The sequence below is a fragment of the Agelaius phoeniceus genome, chromosome 20, assembly GCF_051311805.1.
Source record: "Agelaius phoeniceus isolate bAgePho1 chromosome 20, bAgePho1.hap1, whole genome shotgun sequence".
In the NCBI taxonomy this organism is placed as follows: domain Eukaryota; kingdom Metazoa; phylum Chordata; class Aves; order Passeriformes; family Icteridae; genus Agelaius; species Agelaius phoeniceus.
In genome coordinates this window covers 4,333,215-4,352,388 of record NC_135284.1, presented here as the reverse complement: position 1 = coordinate 4,352,388, position 19,174 = coordinate 4,333,215, and the positions used below count along the sequence as shown (strand labels likewise).

The 19,174-nt window shown below is 49.7% G+C and overlaps 2 protein-coding genes across 6 annotated transcripts in view; both read right to left on the bottom strand.

Annotated features, from left to right (window-relative positions):
- Window positions 1-10,412, bottom strand: part of FAM222B (family with sequence similarity 222 member B) — a 36,378-nt gene extending 25,966 nt beyond the window's left edge. The window contains exon 1 of one of the 4 annotated variants that reach the window (XM_054646802.2): window positions 10,305-10,412. The gene's annotated coding sequence lies outside the window, so the exon portion shown is untranslated. The remainder of the gene's footprint in view (window positions 1-10,304) is intronic. The other 3 variants (XM_054646799.2, XM_077188663.1, XM_077188664.1) reach the window with 3 other exon arrangements.
- A 1,004-nt stretch (window positions 10,413-11,416) lies between these two features.
- ERAL1 (Era like 12S mitochondrial rRNA chaperone 1) lies at window positions 11,417-16,635 on the bottom strand. Of its 2 annotated transcripts, XM_054647151.2 has the most exons (11): window positions 16,476-16,635; window positions 16,125-16,298; window positions 15,893-16,020; window positions 15,741-15,818; window positions 15,560-15,606; window positions 15,096-15,157; window positions 14,584-14,696; window positions 13,795-14,169; window positions 13,237-13,386; window positions 12,903-12,983; window positions 11,417-12,677 (listed from the first exon to the last, which is right to left on the bottom strand). In XM_054647151.2, the coding sequence occupies exons 1-11, from the start codon at window positions 16,561-16,563 to the stop codon at window positions 12,555-12,557; spliced, it is 1,419 nt and encodes a 472-aa protein (XP_054503126.2). In that variant the 5' UTR covers window positions 16,564-16,635; the 3' UTR covers window positions 11,417-12,554. The 2 variants fall into 2 exon arrangements, with proteins under 2 accessions (XP_054503126.2, XP_077044871.1); XM_077188756.1 differs by lacking the exon at window positions 15,560-15,606 and having other exon boundaries at window positions 15,741-15,808.
- Between the last annotated feature and the right edge of the window lie 2,539 nt (window positions 16,636-19,174).

Genomic DNA, 19,174 nt, shown 5'->3' with positions numbered 1-19,174 from the left:
AAACAAAAGTCACGTCCTCCCTCCCATTAAGCCTTTTTTTCCTCATAAAATAAGCAAGACAACGCAAACGTCATCAGTGGAAATCAAACCAGCTATTTCAGCTCGAAAATTTCAGCTGAAAAGATTAAGTGAAATCATGATTTTGCATAATTGTTTCCATGCAAGAAACATCTGATAATATCCCATTCTGCTCCAAAATTAAACAACAAAGATTAGCACGGATGTATTTAAGACTATATACCTGAATGGTTTGCCTTTGGTGTACAGTTCTTCTGGGAAATCACTGTGACATACAGCATGCTATTACAATTAAATATGCAAGAAAGAAGAATTAAACTGACTATGAATAATTAATACCCTACAATACTACTTCATAAGGGAAAGTCTGGCTGAATATTCCCGCAGATAAGATGTACCCAAACACAAGGCACAGCAGAGCTGGCAGCTTTACTTTTATGATGGGGTTTAAAACACCAAGTAACTTTATGGCTGCTACTCAATTCCAGAGAAGGTGCCAGCCACCCAAGCCTTCTCCTGCTGGATTCCCATCCAGCTTCAGAAAAATGGGATAAATGCAACTGTTGCAATAGTTGCAGCACCGCTCATCTATGTCCCCGAGGTAAAAGGCTTCCCAAACACTTTCCATTAAAAGGTATAAAGCAATTATCTGGCATCCCAGCAGGGACAATAAAGCAAATATGATGCAACAATTACTTGGGTGATAAGATCAGGCTAAGGTTGTGAGAAAAAACAATTAAAAAGGGTTGCAAGAGCTAAGGAATGCAGCTTACTTTCCCAGAATCTCTCTTAAGGGCAAAGATACCATCAGCTCCAAGAGTCGACCTTCCTGTTTTGAGTTTACTGTTCTGGAGGCTGCAGAACATCAACTGCAGCAAAGCTGAAAATGGCAATTAAAAATATGCTTTTTTTTTTTTTGCACAACATCACCCCTAAATTGCATAGATTAGTATTTACTGAAGTCCCTGAAAAATTGACACCCAACTGATGGCAGTTCCCATCAGCCTCCGGTCGGGTCAGCGCAGTGAAAATTGACACAAATACATTTGCTGCACATTTTGAGCTGGAAATGCCCAGTTCCTCTCAGTTTATCCATGCATGGCACACCCAACACCCCTTCTGGAGAGAGAGATTTGAAATCCAAACAACATTTGTGATCACTGAGGTGGAACGTGGCACTGCTACTGGACCTGCTGAAGGGGACAGCATCCCTCTGCTCCTAGCCCCAAACTGCTCCAGGAGGGTCTTGTTCCTGCAGGATCCAACACTCCAAAGCAAACGTGAGCTGAGGGTCTTTCTGAGCACAGGCAAAGCCATGTTCAAAGTATGCTGGCTTAATATTAATTTTCTATTAAAAATTAATAGGATTAAATGAAGCTTGCAAGCCTATGGGCACCAAGGCAGTTATTCTGCTGACGCACTGGTTGCCCAGAGGAGCAGGATGTGAGGGATGGGCTGCAGAGCTCCTGCAGGATCCAGGTGGCTCCTGGAGGGAACTGGGGGCTCTTCCCCACACTCCCAGAGGGACCCTGTGTTCCATCAGTGCTGTGTCACCCTGTTCTGCCCAGACACTGGTGGGGAAGACGAAACCCTGATGAGATCCTGGTGAAAACCCTGGTGCCTTCCCACCTGAGATCAGCCCTCTTTGGGCATTGCCTCCAATCCTCACCCATGTGCCCCTTTCCCACTTCCCAGAATGAATTCCATTGCCAACAAGAACCCTGCAAATAACTGGAGTTTACGTAAGCTTAACCTTCAGTCCCTATTAATGTTAACGGAATGGGAAAAAATTAACCATGGGTGCAAGTAAAAAGACCATATCTGCATTTCTAATTATACAGCAAAACACACCACGTGGCAATATTTCCAAGCACCTTGCTGGGAATAAAATAGCCAATGGACTGAGGCTTCCATTTGGAGTGGTGGATGCAAGAGCAACCAGCATTGAGGCTGTCAGAGTTAAGGGATGAGGACACGAGAATTAAGGGAAATGAAGTGACATATGTGAACGATGATAACAGAAAATGTTAATAATTAGAAAAACAGTCACCTTAAAAATTTAAAATTTTATGATCTCTCCTACTTTTTAATGGCTTAGCCTACTTTTTCCAACCTAATTTGCATGATCAAAATAGGCCTCCTGCCAGGAAGCATTAAAATGGCAGCCCCCCATCGAGACAAAACTCCCTTCACCATACGAGACTGAAGGACTAATAACTATTCCTAAAAACATTTTAAATCCATTAACGTTGTTTAGCAAACACTTATTTAGAATTAGTGCCGCTATCAGAATTTGATTGTGCTCTACTAAAGTGTTTTATAAAAGCCTTTGAGGGAGGAGCAGGTCCCTCCCAAACACCTGGGCCATCTCCAAAAAGCTGAGCACCCTCACACTCTTACACACTTTCCATTCCAAAACCCCAAAGCATTCTCCAAGATCAACCAGACAATTCCCAACAGCTCTGCAGAGTGCCAGGCTGGGCAGCTGGAAGAACCCTCCAAGATGCACAGAGCAGCCAGACCAGAGCACACCATCCCCACCAATCTCTACACTCAGCAATTAATTAATATGCACCAAAAAAAAAACCAACAAAAAACCAAAAAAAAAACCCCAAAAAAACTAGGTTACAAAAATATGAACCTAAATATTACTGATGTACTAGAGATTTGGATTCTAGTAGAAATACACGGTGGTTTATACAAATTTGTCCGAGCTATGCGTTATCCTTTCAGTGCCATCTGCACAAAACCAGAGTTTTATCTGAGCATTGGATACTAAAATAAATCATTTTCTCCATATCTATGATCTTGTTGGAGACAGACGCCACAAACCTGAGAGCTGGCTAGTGCAGGCTTGTCTAGTCACAAATAAAATTACATCCACATCAATATGATTTATTTTTAATAAAAAAAAATAAGGCAAACCAGGCTCTTCATATTGAAACAGGCTCAGCCAGCACCCTCCATGCCCACAGAAGATATCATGTACAGCGTGAAATTGTCAGAATAAAACTGGGATTTGCACTGTCATTTCCCCTAGTATGAAACACCACTACCAAGAGACACATTTTAATTGCCACATGTAATGAAAAGTACCTGCTCATTCTCCACTTGCTGTATTTATTGCTATTTAAATTCAGGACTACAAGTCTTGGCAGGATATTTTCTGGTGACTTCAGTTTTTTAGAGTGTCCATGCCCCAGCAGATTTTCAAGAGTGAATTTGGCTCTCCAATACAACACTTGTGGCCCATCTCTATCCATGCATGAATGAGGTTCTTGGGCTGCACTTCTCCAAGCATCTCGTCCTGAGTGTCCCCTGTGAGCAGGGACCTCGCAGTAATTAGCACAATCTGATACTGGAAACTCAACTAATTCTAACATTGATACCTCAGGACAGCACAGCCCATGATTTGAGAAACGTTTGTCCCAAAAGACCCTTTGTTTCTACCTTTCAAAGTCACCAAAGGCTGGTAAATAAATTATATTCTCCAAAAGCTTTGCAAATTCCTCTCCCCTGGCTGGATACATTCTCCAACCAGCAGCCACAGCTAAAGGTTTATACAGGATCACTGAAAGCACCAAACCTGTTTTATTTTCTTATACAGAGCAACTTCTAACATCTGCAGTCACTGCTGTGAGATTGCAAAGGATTTTATTTGCCAAGCCAAGCTGTTGAAAGGACAGATTATAAAAAATAAACACTAACCATTTTTAGATCTAACTTTCCCCCACAGACTGCGTTTTATGCCCTTTCACTGGAAATGTTACATCAGAATAAAATCAGATTTAATTGGCTCTTAAATAACTGAACAGCCACTTTAATTTTATTTCAATAGCAATAATTCATAAATCAAGCAGCTGAAATCCTAGCACGAGTGACAAGTAAATAGAGCAGAACACAGTGAAGGAGAGCACGAACACCACATGGTGAAAGGCGATTTTTTCTCAAACTTCACATGTCACCATTTTATGGACATCACAAAGGTACCACCACATAAATACTCTGATCTCAAACCTGTCAGTTCATCAGCAGTAACTGCTTAACAAAGACCAGTGGATGATGATCCTTGCCCAACTGGAACTGCTAGGCAGGGATTTTAGCCATGGATGCAATTTCCCTCGTGCACACTAGATGGAAGTATGGAAAAATCTTAATTCTTTCCTGTCTCAACTTAAATTCAAGTGGTTGAGATGTTATGTTGGACTATCACATTCTGAGAAGAATTTCTTTTTGTTCTTCATCAGCAACTTGACTCATTGATAAGCTCTAAGTAAAAAGATGTCCTGAAATATTAAACTAAGCAGCGTTGGAAATTAATAGTAAACATAAGAGAATATACAGCAGAAATACTAAATATATTATTCAGGCTAATTTTTAAAGTACACACATGCAATTTCTAGAGTATTTGAATAATAATCACTAATGAGATCCTTCAGAGACAATAAAGTGACATTTTTTAAACCTTCAGGTTATTATAAGAAACACCACTTTGTCAATGAATACAAACAGGGAATAGAAAAGTTATAAAAGGATTCATAAATGCTGCTGCAGTTTTGACTGGAAAAAAACCCCAACAGATTTGTAGAATATAGTGGGAGAAGTACAGGGAAATAGGGAACCTGAAGTCTTGCAGAACAAGCAGATCAGAGAGCAGCAAACCTGAATGGGATTAAATAACACACAAATCTCCTGGAAACGATCTTAAAAGTGACTTGTTCCAAAACAATCCATTTCTAAATTTAAACACTAAAGAGTTCACAGACACAAAAACTAAATCAGGTAATGGTGTGACCAGGAAAAGGTGCTGGAAGAGCTCTTTTCCTCCCCTACTCTGGCTTTTTCATGTATTGATTTTCCTCCACACTCATTCACAAATGCTCAGCAGAGCTGTGAACAATTTAAAGTCAAGGGATGCACGAATTACCAGCTCCAGGAACACACCACCCATTCCAGGCAAAAGCTGAGGGCTTTGCTGTAGCTGAAGAAAATAAAAACCAACCCAGAACCAGAACACATTGATGAGCTGGAAGTGAAGGGCAAGCAAATCCCTAATTTTCCCTGTCCACAACAAAGCCAAAGCACATGACATTCCTCCAGCTTAGAAGACAACAAGTTAAGAAAACCAGTGCCAGAACAGAAGGATGAATGAAGAACAATGCTGGATAAAAGAATATAAAGTAGGCATGAAGGGCTCCCTTTTCCAGATGTTAAGAAGACAAGCTGTTTTTCATTCCAGGTTTAAAAAAAGATAAGCAGAGGAGGAAGTTTACTCCGGAGAGTGGGAGCATCTGCATAATTTTTTGAAAAAGGTTCGTACAAAGATTTCCTTCCAGCAGAATTTAAACTAGATCTATACATATATACATAGATATACGTGGTATTGGCTCAAGACAGTCACCTTGCAGTATTTTTGAAAGTGTTTTCCGTGCAGCAACTGTTCCTCTACAGAGAGGAACAAAATGAGTGGCAAGGGACAGCCACAGGAAAGGGCAGGACTGTGAGACACACATCCTCCAACATGCACACTCCAAGTTTAACAACATGAAGGCAAGCAGAGGGACAGCAGGATACAGCAAAGGATATGCAGGGGCCAGGAAATGAGAAAATAATCCACAGTGTTTAGCACTGACTTATGGGATATTTTACCAACAAAAATACGCAGGAGCTGTTTGTTTTTTGGGTTTTTTTTGCATGTCTGGCTCCCACCTTATCCAGGCCAGGGAGATTGTCCCAGGATGAGGAGGGAAATTACAGAGAAACTGGATGCTAGATCACTCTGCAGAGCAGAGCACGGCGTTTCACCTATTTCCATTGCTCTCGCGTGGTTCCCAAATTAGAAACAATCAGAACCCTGCTGGAAACAATATATGGCACCTTAATTGGGTTGGCTGCACTACAGACGTCAGCAATGTATCACTTAGTAGATCATTTTCTGACTGCCTTTTTTTTTTTCTTTAAAACTAAAAATAGCTGCACTTTCATGGTTCACCTTTTCTGCATCACCTTTACTACAGACACCGTAAGAAATTAAATGTTAGCACTCCTTGCCCACTGAAGATCCTACAGGACCCACACCTGCTGCAGGCAGGGTTTGTCACCTAATTCAGCAGAATTTACTTAAAGGTTTGTCTCAGATGTGTTGCTTTCACAGAGAACCTGTTTTCTACAGCATTTCCCCCTAGTACACCCATCAATGCATCTATTTAAAAGCCTGGAACAATTCACTTATCTCTAAATACATCAACAACCCAGTGCTCCACACATTCCAAGCACTCCAGAATCCCTGCACGGGACTTGGGAACTCACATGAAAAATCTTTCCCAGTTTTCATCCCCCAGTGTTACACCCCCACTATTCACTACCAAATCCAAGCTGCAGCCAAACTGCATTCCTGAGAAATTATTCCAAGAATGAAATATCACCATTTTCCTCATAAACCCTGGAAACTTGGACTAACCTTCACACACAGCATAAACAAGTTAAGCAATGGGAATATACATAAACCAAGAATAATTCTGAAGCACAATGGGGGAATAATTATAGCAAACACAGAACAAATACAAAACGAGTGGGGAGGTGTGGAGAGACACCCAGACAGAATGTGCTGAAGTACGGAAAAGGGACCTACAGGGTTCTCTGAGGTTGGATCAGCCATAAGCTACAGCTGCTGGCTTTTAAAATGTTCATTTAAATCAAATTACTAAAAACACAGGAACCAGCAGTAGATGAACATAGAGGTCTCTGTCAGCTCCTGGTATAGGCCAAGCTATATGCCCTGCTTGGACAGTAAAATCAGCTTTTGAAAGATTACAACCCCTTGGAAAAATATCTCTGGGTAAAGTTCAGAACAACTTTTCTGGATGTCAGCCAGCAGAATGCCTGTTCAGGAGCTCTGTTCCTCAATCAGTATTTGGAAAGCTTTTATTTCTTGAAAGTAGAAAGATTAATAATGTGACAAACTCATTTTAGCATTCACAGTCAAAGTAACAATCTGTAATTAAAAGAAAAAATTGCTCCAAGATCTGTGTGGTAAAAGATTTCAATACAAGTCACAAAATACAATGGGAAAATGGGAATGTGGCATACCACACAAGGAATAAAAAATTCAGTTACTCACTTCACTTCCTAGTTTGAGAACGTTTTAAACTGTTTAAACATCTCAAATGCTGAAAATTGGAAAGGGTGGGGTGATAGACTCATTACAGATGCAGAAAATTGTGAAATTTTTACTCATCCTCAGGGGCATCTTACCCCAAAGCCAGCCTCTGAAGAGTGAGTGTACTACTCCACAACAGAGTGACCTGTTACTCACCTGCTGGGTGTAGCATTTCAGTGAGCTGCATGTTCTTAAAGCAATTCTTTAAAAGTGCTGATCATCTGTTAAATAACTCAAACAAATCAGGCTGTGGCTGTGTCTGGGTGGTGTATTTAGCAACTCCATAAATCCCAGAATCCTGCAAGTCACTTCATAAATCTGTGACTCTCATCTCACTGTTGCCTCACCAAAGATGAGTGAGCCAGGAATATACAGGATATGAAAGGTTTTGGTGATGGAGGTTTTCGGGGTGAGGCCAGCCAGGGCAAAACTTTCTATTTCCTCCTCTCCCCATCTCTGTGTGCTGGCCAGTACCAAGTCACGGTCAAAAATGAAGAAGAGTAAAAATGAATGGACAAACCAATGTGAAAAAGTAAAACATTGCACTGGAAGCACTGATAAAAGTTTCTATCCCACATCCAGGCATTTCAGCAAGTGCAGCACAGGACACAAGCTGAGGCTCCTGCACATTGCATGAGCTTCTGGGAAATAGAGATAGATACTTCAGTCCTTGACAAAAATCCTTACTTCTCTTGATCTGGCAACCATTCCCAGAAGCAAGCATAGATACAAAAGCTTATCTATCAGAGGACAACTTGAAACAAATACAAATAAGGCTTAAATGAAGGCAAATATCCAAGCTGCAGAGAACACAACGATTCCTTAATTTCACATTTGGAGAAAAAACAATACTATGTGGACATTCTCCAACATATTTTTAATGCTATTAACAGAAATAGCACCCCAGGCTGTGCTCAAGCTGAAAACGTGTGAAACTGTTTGCAATGTGAAGTGAAAGGGGGATCAAAAATACCATCTTATTAAATGGCATTTATTTGGTGCTAAGTGAATTATTTATTCAATTGAGAAGTTCACAAAATGACAGGGGGGTAAATGCAAGCGAGGTCACTACTTCATGTCAGTATCAAAGCTGATCCTTAACAGAATTTAAGCACCTGCTTTTTCTTTTATCTCAGCACAAAATGAGATTTCTTTCTTTTTTTTTTACACTTCAAAAGCCATGTAACACAACAGAATATATGCCAAGCATGCAAAAATAGAGCATGCCAGCATCTTTCAGCAATCAGCTTTCCCTTGTCATCCATTATGTCAGATTTATCTATTTTTGCTTAATTCTTGCTCCAGCAATACGCATCCTTCCTCTCTCCAGACTATCAGGCTGCTTGGGCTGGAATTCAATACAGCTTCTTAAAATAGTTGAGAAATATTGAAAATATTTGAAGCGATGCCTGCGAATTACAGCCAATTCATCAACTCCTCTTCCAGCTCCTGCTCGACCTGTGCTCCCCCAGACAAGGGGCAATTCTCCTTTCTTCACCTCAGAAATTCTACCCAGGGTAAATATCATTTGGAAAACAAATAGCCTTTCTTTTATGGAAGCATTTCTCCATGAAAGTTTAGATCCTGTGTTAATTGCAAACCTTACCCTCTGACTCTTACTTGCTTTTGATCCAAATATTCCTCTGCTGAAAATTAATAGTGAATGCATTTGCTTTAAGCTTGCTTTCTGTTATCACTGCTTTTCCTCTCCAAGTTTCCAGACCCTCTGGACTGGCTTTATAGGACACCAGACCCCCTAAAAGCTCTCCCTGAATCCTTCACTCTGCTGCTGGCTGCAAAACTCTGCTCTCCCCACCTCCAACACCTGTAAGACCCTTGAACAGCATCTTTCCCCACTGCTTTATGCACCCACTTAAATCAACAGATTCTAACAAGTTCAAATTCTTAAAAAGCCCTGATCAGAGATGAAGAGGCTGAAAGGAAAATGCAACTCTCATCACTCTATTCCCTCACTGCCTGTGGAGCACAGAATTTTCTCAGCCGGCTGCTGAATCAGACGAAGTTTCCACAGCGCACACACACACACAATCACAAAGCCCCAACACGTCCAGGAGGATTTATTCCATCACAAAGTCACCACCGTTGCTCCAGCACAAATGACATCACTTAGGAACCCAACCTTATCTCCTGAGAGCTCCCAGCTCCCTCCTCTCCCGCAGCGACCGGAGCAACAAAGAACCGGGTTCGTGCAATAAGGAGGAAAAAAAGTATTGCTGCAAAAAAGTTTTCCAGAAAAACTTGTATTTTCTTGAGAATGCGACTAGGGAAAAATATAGGACTGCAGGAAGAAGCGAGCAGAACAAATTCTGGTTGAACTTATCAACCTGCATCTGTGATTTATCCTAAACTTGTACCTAGAGCTACCAGGGGAGGGTGAGAGACGTCTGTGAGCCCTCGCAGGTGTTGGTCGGGGAGGTTCACACGCTGCAGAACCAAAACCATCTCAGCACTTTGCTGCACGAGTGCACTGAGAACTGGAGTCCAGCTCTGCAGTTTTCTTCTTCTTCTTCTTCTTCAGGCACTTGAAAATCGGTTGGTGGGGAATAAAAACGGCGGATGATTTATTGGCGATACCTGTTCCCTGCCCGTGGCAAAGATGGGCTTGGAGGTCCCTTCCAGCCCAAACCAGCCCACGAGTCTCTCGCAAAAAGACACTTTTCTTGGGAAAGAATCACACAAAGGATGTGCTCGCACTGCGACCGCAATCCCCCCTTCCCCCTGACGGCACTCCTGTCGCGATAGCTGCCGCACTATCGCGATCCGGGGCCGTGTGCGCGGTACCGGGGACAGGTAACGAGGGCGCCGGGGCTACCGGGGGCCCTGGGAGCTCCGCGCTGAGCGGGGGAAGAGCCCGACGAGGCGGGCTGGGAGTGAGTGTCGCGACAGGCGGCGTGTGTCGCGACAGGGGGCGGGTCGGCACACCGGGGCTGCCTCAGCGGCCGGGGGGAGGGGACACCCGGGAAGGACAATGGTGGTGGTGGGGGGGGGGGGGGGGGTATGAACCGCGGCGGTCCCGCCGCGCGCTGTGAGTAGGGGGATGATGATGATGATGAGGAGGAGGTGACGGTGGGGCCGCGCCCTCGCTCCCGCCGTGTGCCGCACTTACTCTCGGTGCCCCTGCCCGGGCCTCATGGCGCCGCCGCCGCTGTGCCCGCCCGGCCCCGCCGCCGCCGCCGCCGCCCGCCCCGGCCGTGCTGGCTGCGCAGCCGCCCCCGCGCACGCGCGGCCCGCGCGCCGCCCGCCCCGCCCCGCGCACGCGCGGCCCCGCGGCCACGGGAGCGAGGGAGGGGAGGGGGGAATAGGGGGGGGCAGCGCCGCGCCGCCCCCTGCCGGTAACCGGGGGTACTGCAGAGAACAGCGGGGACATGGGGGGACATGGCAGGGACACACTGGGGGACATTGGGGGTATGAGGGAGGGGCAGGGCAGGGACACACTGGTGGACATGGCGGGGACATGAAGGGAGGGCATGAGGAACAGAGGGATAATGTGAAGAGGACATGTGGGGAACAGGGAGGGACACGGTGAGGACATAGGGAGGACAGGGGGTCATGGCAGGGGCACAGGGAGGACATGAAGGAACATGGCACAGAGGGGACAGGGAGATGCAGGTGGGTCAGGAAGGGGACACAGAGGTGGCTCTGCCGCAGCTCCAGTGCTGCCCTCACCGAGGTCTCGACAGACACCTTCCCCCACAGCTGGGGTCAGTCCTTGGGGCAATATTTTCCCCACAGGGAAGTGAGGATTTGCACCCCTGTGATGGGCTTGCAATGGGATAATTAATTAACCTAATTCTCAAAGCTCGTTAAGGAGCTGCAGGTCAGGAAGGTGAGACACTCACCCCTTGCCATGCCAAGAGCATTTCCACTGTCCCCAGGAGTGGCTGTTGCTGTGGGCACTTGGCTCCATCCCTGGAAGCAGCCTGGGATGAAGCTCTGGGCAGCACAGGGTGACCCTGACCCCTCCCCTGACTCGGCCACACAGAGGGGACAGCTTCCCCTTGTGCCCCATCCCATGAGACACCTCCAACCCTGCCTACCCAGCTCTTCCCCCCAAAAGGTGCAACCTTCAACAAGTCACAGCTCAGAAAACGGGATCTAAGCTCAGCTGGGATGGAGGAATGACATGAAAGTGCCCTGGTTTGAGCTGGAATAAACCAGAGGGAAGGTGATGGCTGTGAGGTCAGGCTGCCAGTGAGGAATAAAGGAGAGAACAATCACTTGTGCTGGGACCTGATTTTATTGCAAGGGAAATACAAAAGTTGGACAGCAGCATTCAAGGGACCACAGCAGCCCCTGCTCCTGGGGAACAAGAAAGGACACTCTGTGCAGGTTTCCAACCCAGTTTTCAGTTATCTCACATTCCAGATAGAATTCTTCAGCAGAAGGGTAAAACATCTCTTCCACAGTGCACCAGAGAAGAACAAGGGGCTGAGCAGGTTTGGGTTCCAGACCCTTCCCAATCTCTTCCCTGCTGGGGTTTTCTTCCCTCAGGGATGTTAATTTATAACTGGATTACCTGGATTTCTGGCAGGAAGGTACCCACTGCTCCAAACACCTGACAAAGGGACAAAACAAGCCCCAAACACCAGGCCCAGGCACACACATGTGGTGCCAGGTGCTCCCTGTTGCACCTGAGCGCAGAACCTGCTGCTCTTCCCACTTTGGGGTTTTCTTCAGCTGCAACAGCTCCTGTGTTTGTATCTGTGAGCCTGGTGCAAAGAGTGAGGACTTGGAAGCAAGTGATAGAATAAACTACTTGAACTCCTAAAGAGGGGGTCCATGCTGGTTTTGCATGACAGACAAGCCAGTCAGGCATTACAGATGTTCCAGCTGCCAGCAAACCCCTAAAACCAACTCCCTGCACCCACCAGCTTCAGCAGGGCAGGGAGAAAAGTCAACACGAGGCCATCAGCTGGGCTGGGGTGGCCTCATCCTCCTATGTGATCACGATTCAGCCTTCAGAAGGGATTACAAACATGTTCTGATAATCCTTCACTGCCAGCCTTTGTTTGCCACAAGGCAGCAGATGCTCCTGAACTCCCACGTACAAACACCTGAGAGCAAGGACATGAGACACTGCTCAAAAGAAGTGGGGGGCAGCTCTGGAAATGCAGTACCAGAATCATGGGTGCAGCTGATTCTCCAGTGTCTGTCCCCAGGCCAGATGCCACAGAAGGTCTGGAGATTTTATTTCAGTTTGGGCCGTTCCCCCAGAGAATAACATATTCCACTTCAGCCCACAGTAGTAACTCCATCATCCTCTATTTCTGGATTCAACAAAGGTGCTAGGATACCCCCAGGACTGGTTTCTCCACATGATCAGAGAGTTCAAGGGCTGTTAAAACACACCAGGTGCTCAACCCTTCACCTTCACCTTGAGCTTCAGGCGGACCTCACACAGGAAAGCGTTCATCAGGTCCTGGCCAGCCTCCTGAGCAATCCTGCTGATGACCCTTCCTCCTCTTCCAATCAACATCCTCTGTGTTAAAACCCAGAGAGAAAACATCATCAAACTCACCCAGGAGAACCGTGCAGCCACAGAAGCAATGAGGGAAATTCCAGCATTAAACCATGAGGCAACACAGTTGCCAGTACTGGGTACATGGCTCTTCCCAAAAGAGAGGGAGAGGGGAGCACAGCAAGGATGGACTTGGGGAACCTCCCTTCACCCTCTCCAGCATCCCATCTTCCTTCCTTCACTCACCTTGTGAGACTCCCTTGGCACCAGGAGGCTCTGCACGATGTGGAGCTCCCCACATTCTCCTTCCTCCCACACATCTGTTACCTGCCACAGCAATGGAGCACTCAGCAATCCTGGAAAACCCTCAGGAACCCCCAGCACCCCTCCCTTGGACACACCAGCACACAAGGGTGGCCCCTTCACACACAGAAAGGGTCTTAGCACACCTGAGGTGCAAGTCCTGAGTCACCCCACAGGGCCTGGCAGATCCCAGAGATCCAAACAAAGATTCTCATCACACAGCCCGAAATTCCCAATAAAACAGCTCATGGCTGGGTCTGCCTGGGCACATTCCCACCTGAGTCACTCCATAAGGCACTTCCAGGGGCAGGTACTCCAGGAGCTTCTCCCTGATGATGTTATCACAGATCTCTTGAGGTGACTGGCTGGTCAGGACGTCGCTGTGGAATTCCCAAGGGCCTGGCTTGGCTTGCATCAGGAGGTACCTCTGTGGGCACAGCACACCAGTGTCACCCACACAGTGCCACCACCCCTGTGCTCCTCCTGCAGGGAGGGCACTGCTGCTGGCCTGGCACCAGGGCAGTGGTTTGGTGTTTTGGGCAGGGACAGGAGAAAGGGAAGCTCTGACACCCCTCCCTAGGGCTGTGTGTCACACAGAAGCCCTGGAGCTGCGAGACAGCTGTGGGTGGATTCCTTGTTGTTCCAAGCTGCTGTTTGGAGAGCCCCAGGTGAGAGTTTTGTACAGAAAACTCTGCAGGTGCAGCAGGGACACATGCCACATTGACACATGACACTTTTCCCCCACCCAGGCCAGGAACAGAAGCTGAGGCTCTGTATGAAGTGCTGGGCTCCCACCCCAGTCCCCAGGTGTGACACAAGTTCAGACTGGAGTTACCTTGAGTGTATCCACCTCCTCCCCACGCAGAGCTGCCAGCATGAAGATCTCCTGGAAGTGTGGCCAGCCTTTCATATCCTTTAGATCCTTGGCTCCATGGTGCTCCAGCCCTTCCCCTGTGCCAGCACCCCCAACATCACTGCTCTTGTCCAAACCAGAGCCTTCCTGGGCCTGATTCTTTTCCTGCCCAAAAGGAGACCCTGGGACTTTGCTTTCAGGTGGAGAAGCCTGAGTGGGATGAAGGGGAAGCTTTACTGAAGAACGAGAATCCTGTTTAGGTGAAGATTTCACTTCCAGTTTCCTTCCATTTACAATTCCCTCTGTCAGGTCAGTTGCTATTTCCAGCAGGAGAAACTTCTTCTTTAGTACATCCACCTGAAGGCAGAGAGAGAGAGGTGTCAGGATTTATCCTAAATGAGGTGGGCAGCTGGGTCCTGCATCTGAAGGAGCCAGAGGAAAGCAGCCAGGGAAGCAGCAGCTACAGGACAGGGCAGTTTTGTGACCAGAGGCCAAAACTGGCACAGTTTTGTGCCAGCAGTGCCAGCACAGTTTGCCCAAGCAGTGAGAACCTGTCAGCTCTGCTGAGATTTCCCTGGCTCACCTGGCTCCTCTTCCCAGATGGATTTAAACCCCAGAGAGCAGCACGAATTCAGGGATGATCCTGCTTTTAATGGGTACACACACTCCTCAATATTCTGGAGCAGAGGGGGGAACCTGTGTCCTTTAACACCCAAAAACCCATCAGTGCTGAGGCCAGGTGGTGCCTGAAGAAGAACAAGCAGGATTTACCTTGTTCAGGACCAGCACACTGGGGATGTGGGGGAACTGAGACAGGCACCTGAGCACCTCCTTGCTCAGAGAGTTCCTTGTCCAGTGATCTGACACATCCACCAGAACCAGGACTGTCAGGAAAGAGGGAGGGAAACAGGATGAATCCACATTTTCCAGAATGTTCACTTGCAGCTTTACAGTCTATGGTCACTCCCCTCTTCAGGAAGGGCACAAAAAGAAGGATTTTACTGAAAACACTAAAAATGCAGCTTAGCCATGTCACCCTAATGACTTCACACGTGCTAAATCTCTACATCCAAGCCCAGTTATTAACCCAAAGTGCCTCCCCTTGGCACCAGGCAGCTCTTATCCCCTCCTCAGCTCAATATTCCAGATCTTTTCTCTGCCCTTCCTTCCTTGTTCACACTCCCTGGGCTGCCTGTGCTGCCAGCAAACACCCAGATACCACAGCTGAGAACTTGTGTGGCAGAAAAGGATTTGGTTTGATGCAAAAAGAGTCAAAAACCCACCTAAATCTGCATGTTTCATGCTGTCCCATGGGTCTGTCAGCATGGCTTCATCTAAATTATGCCTGAAACACAAATACAAATGAATAATAATTGTATGTAATAATTATATGTAATAACAATATGTAATAATTATAATGAATATAATTCATTATAATTGTGTTCCTCCCTCTCAAACTAGAAGGAAACCAGTGTTTTCCCTCATTCCAGCTGCCACAAAGCTGCTTTAGGGATTGTAACATCCCTTGTCATGTGCAGATACACAGAACCACACACAAAAAGGTTCAAGGGACAGGCTCTGTGTGCTACTGAAATTGCAACAAAAAAATTACTGGAAAGCAAAATAAGGCTAAAACATGCATTCAGCTCACTCCTATTTTACAGACTTTGCACACTGAAAATCACATTCCTGTTTTATTACTCTTGCTAGGCAGCACACACCCCCCTCCCCACCTCAGTGGTGGTACCTTTTGGCTTTTAAGGGATTTGTGAGGCCAGGTGTGTCTAGAATGATCTAGGAAAAGGAAAAACAAAGGTTTCAACTTTACCAGCAGTGAGAGCTCAGGGGAAAACCCCGTATTTGTGCAATGAGAAGTGATCCCAGGGGACACAGATGAGCAAATGCTGCCCTTGGGCTCCAGGACTCACCAGCTGTGTGTCCTCCTGTGTGATGACACCCCGGGCCTTGCAGCGGGTGGTGTGCACCTTCTTGGAGACTGGGAAAACCTGCAGGAAATTAATTAAGCACCTTACACAGCCAAAAAACCCAGGAAACAGCCTGATCTGCCCCCCAGCTTCACCTTCCTTCCCAGGAGCTGGTTGCAGAGCGTGGATTTCCCGGCGTTGGGAGCGCCGATGATGGCGATCCTCAGCACCTTGGGCTGCGGGGGCTGGTCGGGCCGATTCTCCAGGAGACGTTTCTGCTCCTCTGCCGGGGAAAAGAGGAGTTTGGATGGTGCCAAACCCTCGGGGGGTCAGGACAGCCCTGGGGCGGGGTGGCAGCTGCCACCACTCACCTTTGTCACCACTCACCTTTGTCGGTGGCCACGGGCGGCGGGTGCTGGCCCACAGCGGCAGGAGGGGCCTCAGCAGGGATGCCCAGGAGGCTGCCCAGGGCCGAGCTGCTCCCATTCCAGCGGCTGGGAACGCTCAGGATCCTCCCCAGCACCGAGCTGCTCCCGTTCCAGCGGCTCCCCGGGAGGCGAGCTGGAAGAAAACATCGAATATATCAAAAATGTCCCTAAAACACACCAAGCTCGCGTGGGCTTCCCCCTCCCCACGCAGCGCTCACCCCACCACCAGGCCTCTCGGCCGGCCCCGGCGCCCCGCCCGCCACGTCCCGCATCCAGCCGCCCCCAGAGCTCCCCCGCGGCCCCAGCGCACCCGCTCGCGGCCAGAGCGGCCCCGCCGCGGCGGCACCAGCGGCCCGGAGCGCGGCCCGGGCGGCGGCCGCGGCCATGGGAGCCGCCATGTTGGGGCGCCGCGGGGCAAGCCGGGAAGGCGAGCGGTGCCCGCTGCCATTGGCGAACGGCGCGGGGACACAGAGAGCGCGAGAGCGGGGCCAGAGCGCCGCGGGGCCGCGGGGAATTGTGGGATGGAAACGGCCGAGAGCCGGCGGGGCGGGGCGGGGCCGCGGGAGCGCCCCCTGCCGGCGGCACCGCGGGGTGCAGGGGGCGGCACCGCGGGGTCACAGCGCGCCCGGGGTCACCGGGGTCACCAGCGCCCCCACTGTGCCCTCAGTATCACCAGCGCCTCCCCAGTGTCACCGGTGTCACCGGTGTCACCAATGCCCTCCCAGTGTCACCACTGCTCCCGGTGTCACCAGTGCCCCCGGTGTCACCGGTGTCACCAATGCCCCCACAGTGTCACCAGTGTCCCCCCAGTGTCACCAATGCCCCCACAGTGTCACCAGCACTCCCCATGTCACTGGTGTCACCAGTGCCCCACCAGTGTCCCTCCAGTGCCCTCCCAGTGTCACCAGAGGCCCCCCAGTATCACCAGTGTCACCAGCGCTTTCGGTGTCACCGGGGTCACTAGCACCTCCACTGAGCCCTCAGTGCCCCCTCAGTGTCACCAGAGCTCCCAGTGTCACCAGTGTCACTAGTGCCCCCCCACTGTCACCAGTATCACCAGTGTCCCCCCAGTGTCCCCAGTGCCCAGTTCCACCAGGCCCAGAGCCCCCGGACGATATGGTGAGGAAGGAGAGTGGAGTCACGGTTCTGTAACTCTCTTTATTGTCCTGTGCCCGTCCCCAGGGCTCCATCACTGTGTCCTTGCTGTGCCATCCCGTGCCATTCCCATCCCGTGCCATTCCCATCCCGTGCCATTCTCATCCCGTGCCATTCCCATTCCCATCCCATCCCGTGCCATTCCCGTGCCATCCCGTGCGGTGCCGTGTGTCCGGCCGTCAGCAGAACCGTTACCATTACTAAACTCAGTAATGGTAACGGTTTCCCCGCCGGCCGTGGGTGCCCAGCTGTGTCCGGATCCTCTCCCTCCCAGCCCGGGATGTCCCCCCCAGCCCGTGTCACTCATCCCCGGTGTCCCGGGCGTGTCCCGGTGGTGGCAGTGGCGGGAGGAGGTCGGTGCAGCCCGGGGAGTACATCATCTATACTGTAGTGTCTCATAGCCAACTTACAGTATACGATGATATCCTGCCCGGGACAGCGCGGGGAGCAGAGCAGAGCCTGCAGGGACAGACAGCGTGGTCAGGGACCACAGCCCGTTGTCACCCCGGTGTCACCTTCACCCATCCCTGTCCCCCGGTCCTGTCCCCTCCTGTCCCAGCACCTCCCCACCTGCTCCTCATCCCTCCCAGCTCCACCACCCCAGAGCAGGACAGAGGTTCTCAGTGCTTCCCTACCCAGGTGTCCCCCCAGTCCCTCCTTGTCACCCCATTCCCACCACCCTGCAGAGGAGCAGAGGTTCCCAATTGTCCCCTCACCCCAAGACCCCCCTTTCCCATCTTTGCCCCCCAGTCCTGCTGCCCCAGAGTGGGATTGAGGGCTCCCAATTTCCTCCCCACCACAGCACCCCCCTAACCCCTCCTTTTATCCCATAACCCCATCTCAGAGCAGGACAGGGGTTCCCCAACCCCACATTTGTGTTCCCAATCCCACCCTCCCTGAGCAGGACAGGGGCTCCCAGGTGGTGGCACCTACCTGTGGGGTGGCACTGGGGCTTTGTGGGGTGCCGGGTCTGCACCCGCCTTATAAAACCTGCTCTGCCTCATCTGCATATCTCACATCTGCACCGCACAGCTGGACAGGGCCCTTAACCCCTTCATGCCCAGGGGGGCACCGCCCCGAACAGCTCCCCCCACCCTGCCTGACATTGTCCATTTGGGAATTTGGGGACGTGGGGCTTGCAAGGGGCCATCCCTGCATCTTCCACTTCAAGGTGGCCTCACAAATGCCCCATCCTCCTGTGGTCACCAGGATTACCCTTTCCCATTGTTGTGGGGACCCTGAACTGGGAGCTCCCCACTGCAAACTGGTTCCCAGTTGCTGGACAGTGGTGTTGGACAGGGCAGGGTGGCAGCCCGTGGGGAGGGGGGACCAGGAGGGACATCTGGGGGACATAGGGACATCTGGGAGTGGGGGTCACCCTACACAGGCACCCTCACGTGAGGTACAGGGTACACGTGGTGTAGGGAGGCTGTGTCCCCCAGTTAGGTGTCCCCAAAGGACATGCTCCCCTGGCCATCTGTGTGCCCTGGAGGGATGTAACCCCCAGCTGTGTCCCCCCAAGGGCCCCTCCTGGCCACGTGTGTCCCCAAGAGGGCTGTGTCCCCTCATTGCACGTGACCCTGGGCCACATTTGTCCCCTGACCACGTGTGTCCCCAAACGGCTCCACCCCCTGACCATGAGTGTCACCTGCCTGTGCATGACCCTGGTCATTTGTGTCCCCCAGCCCTGTCTGTCCCCACAGGGCCACATCCTGCAGCCGGTGCTGCGCCATCGTGCCGGGCTGTTTGTGCCAGGCCAGGCTGGCATTCCTGGAACTCGGCTGGGGGGAGGTGATAATGACAATCCCCTGCCGTGAGCTCTGGGTCCCGATAAGCAGCAGCCTCGGGCTATCA

Bases quoted from the DNA above. Each gene is read 5' to 3' on its own strand.
- ERAL1 (XM_054647151.2), bottom strand. From the start codon at position 16,563: ATGGCGGCTCCCATGGCCGCGGCCGCCGCCCGGGCCGCGCTCCGGGCC. The intron at 15,607-15,740 runs GTGAGTCCTGGA...TCCTTTTCCTAG, and splicing joins CACAGGAGGACACACAGCTG to ATCATTCTAGACACACCTGG. The intron at 12,678-12,902 runs GTGAGTGAAGGA...GTTTTAACACAG, and splicing joins TGCCAAGGGAGTCTCACAAG to AGGATGTTGATTGGAAGAGG.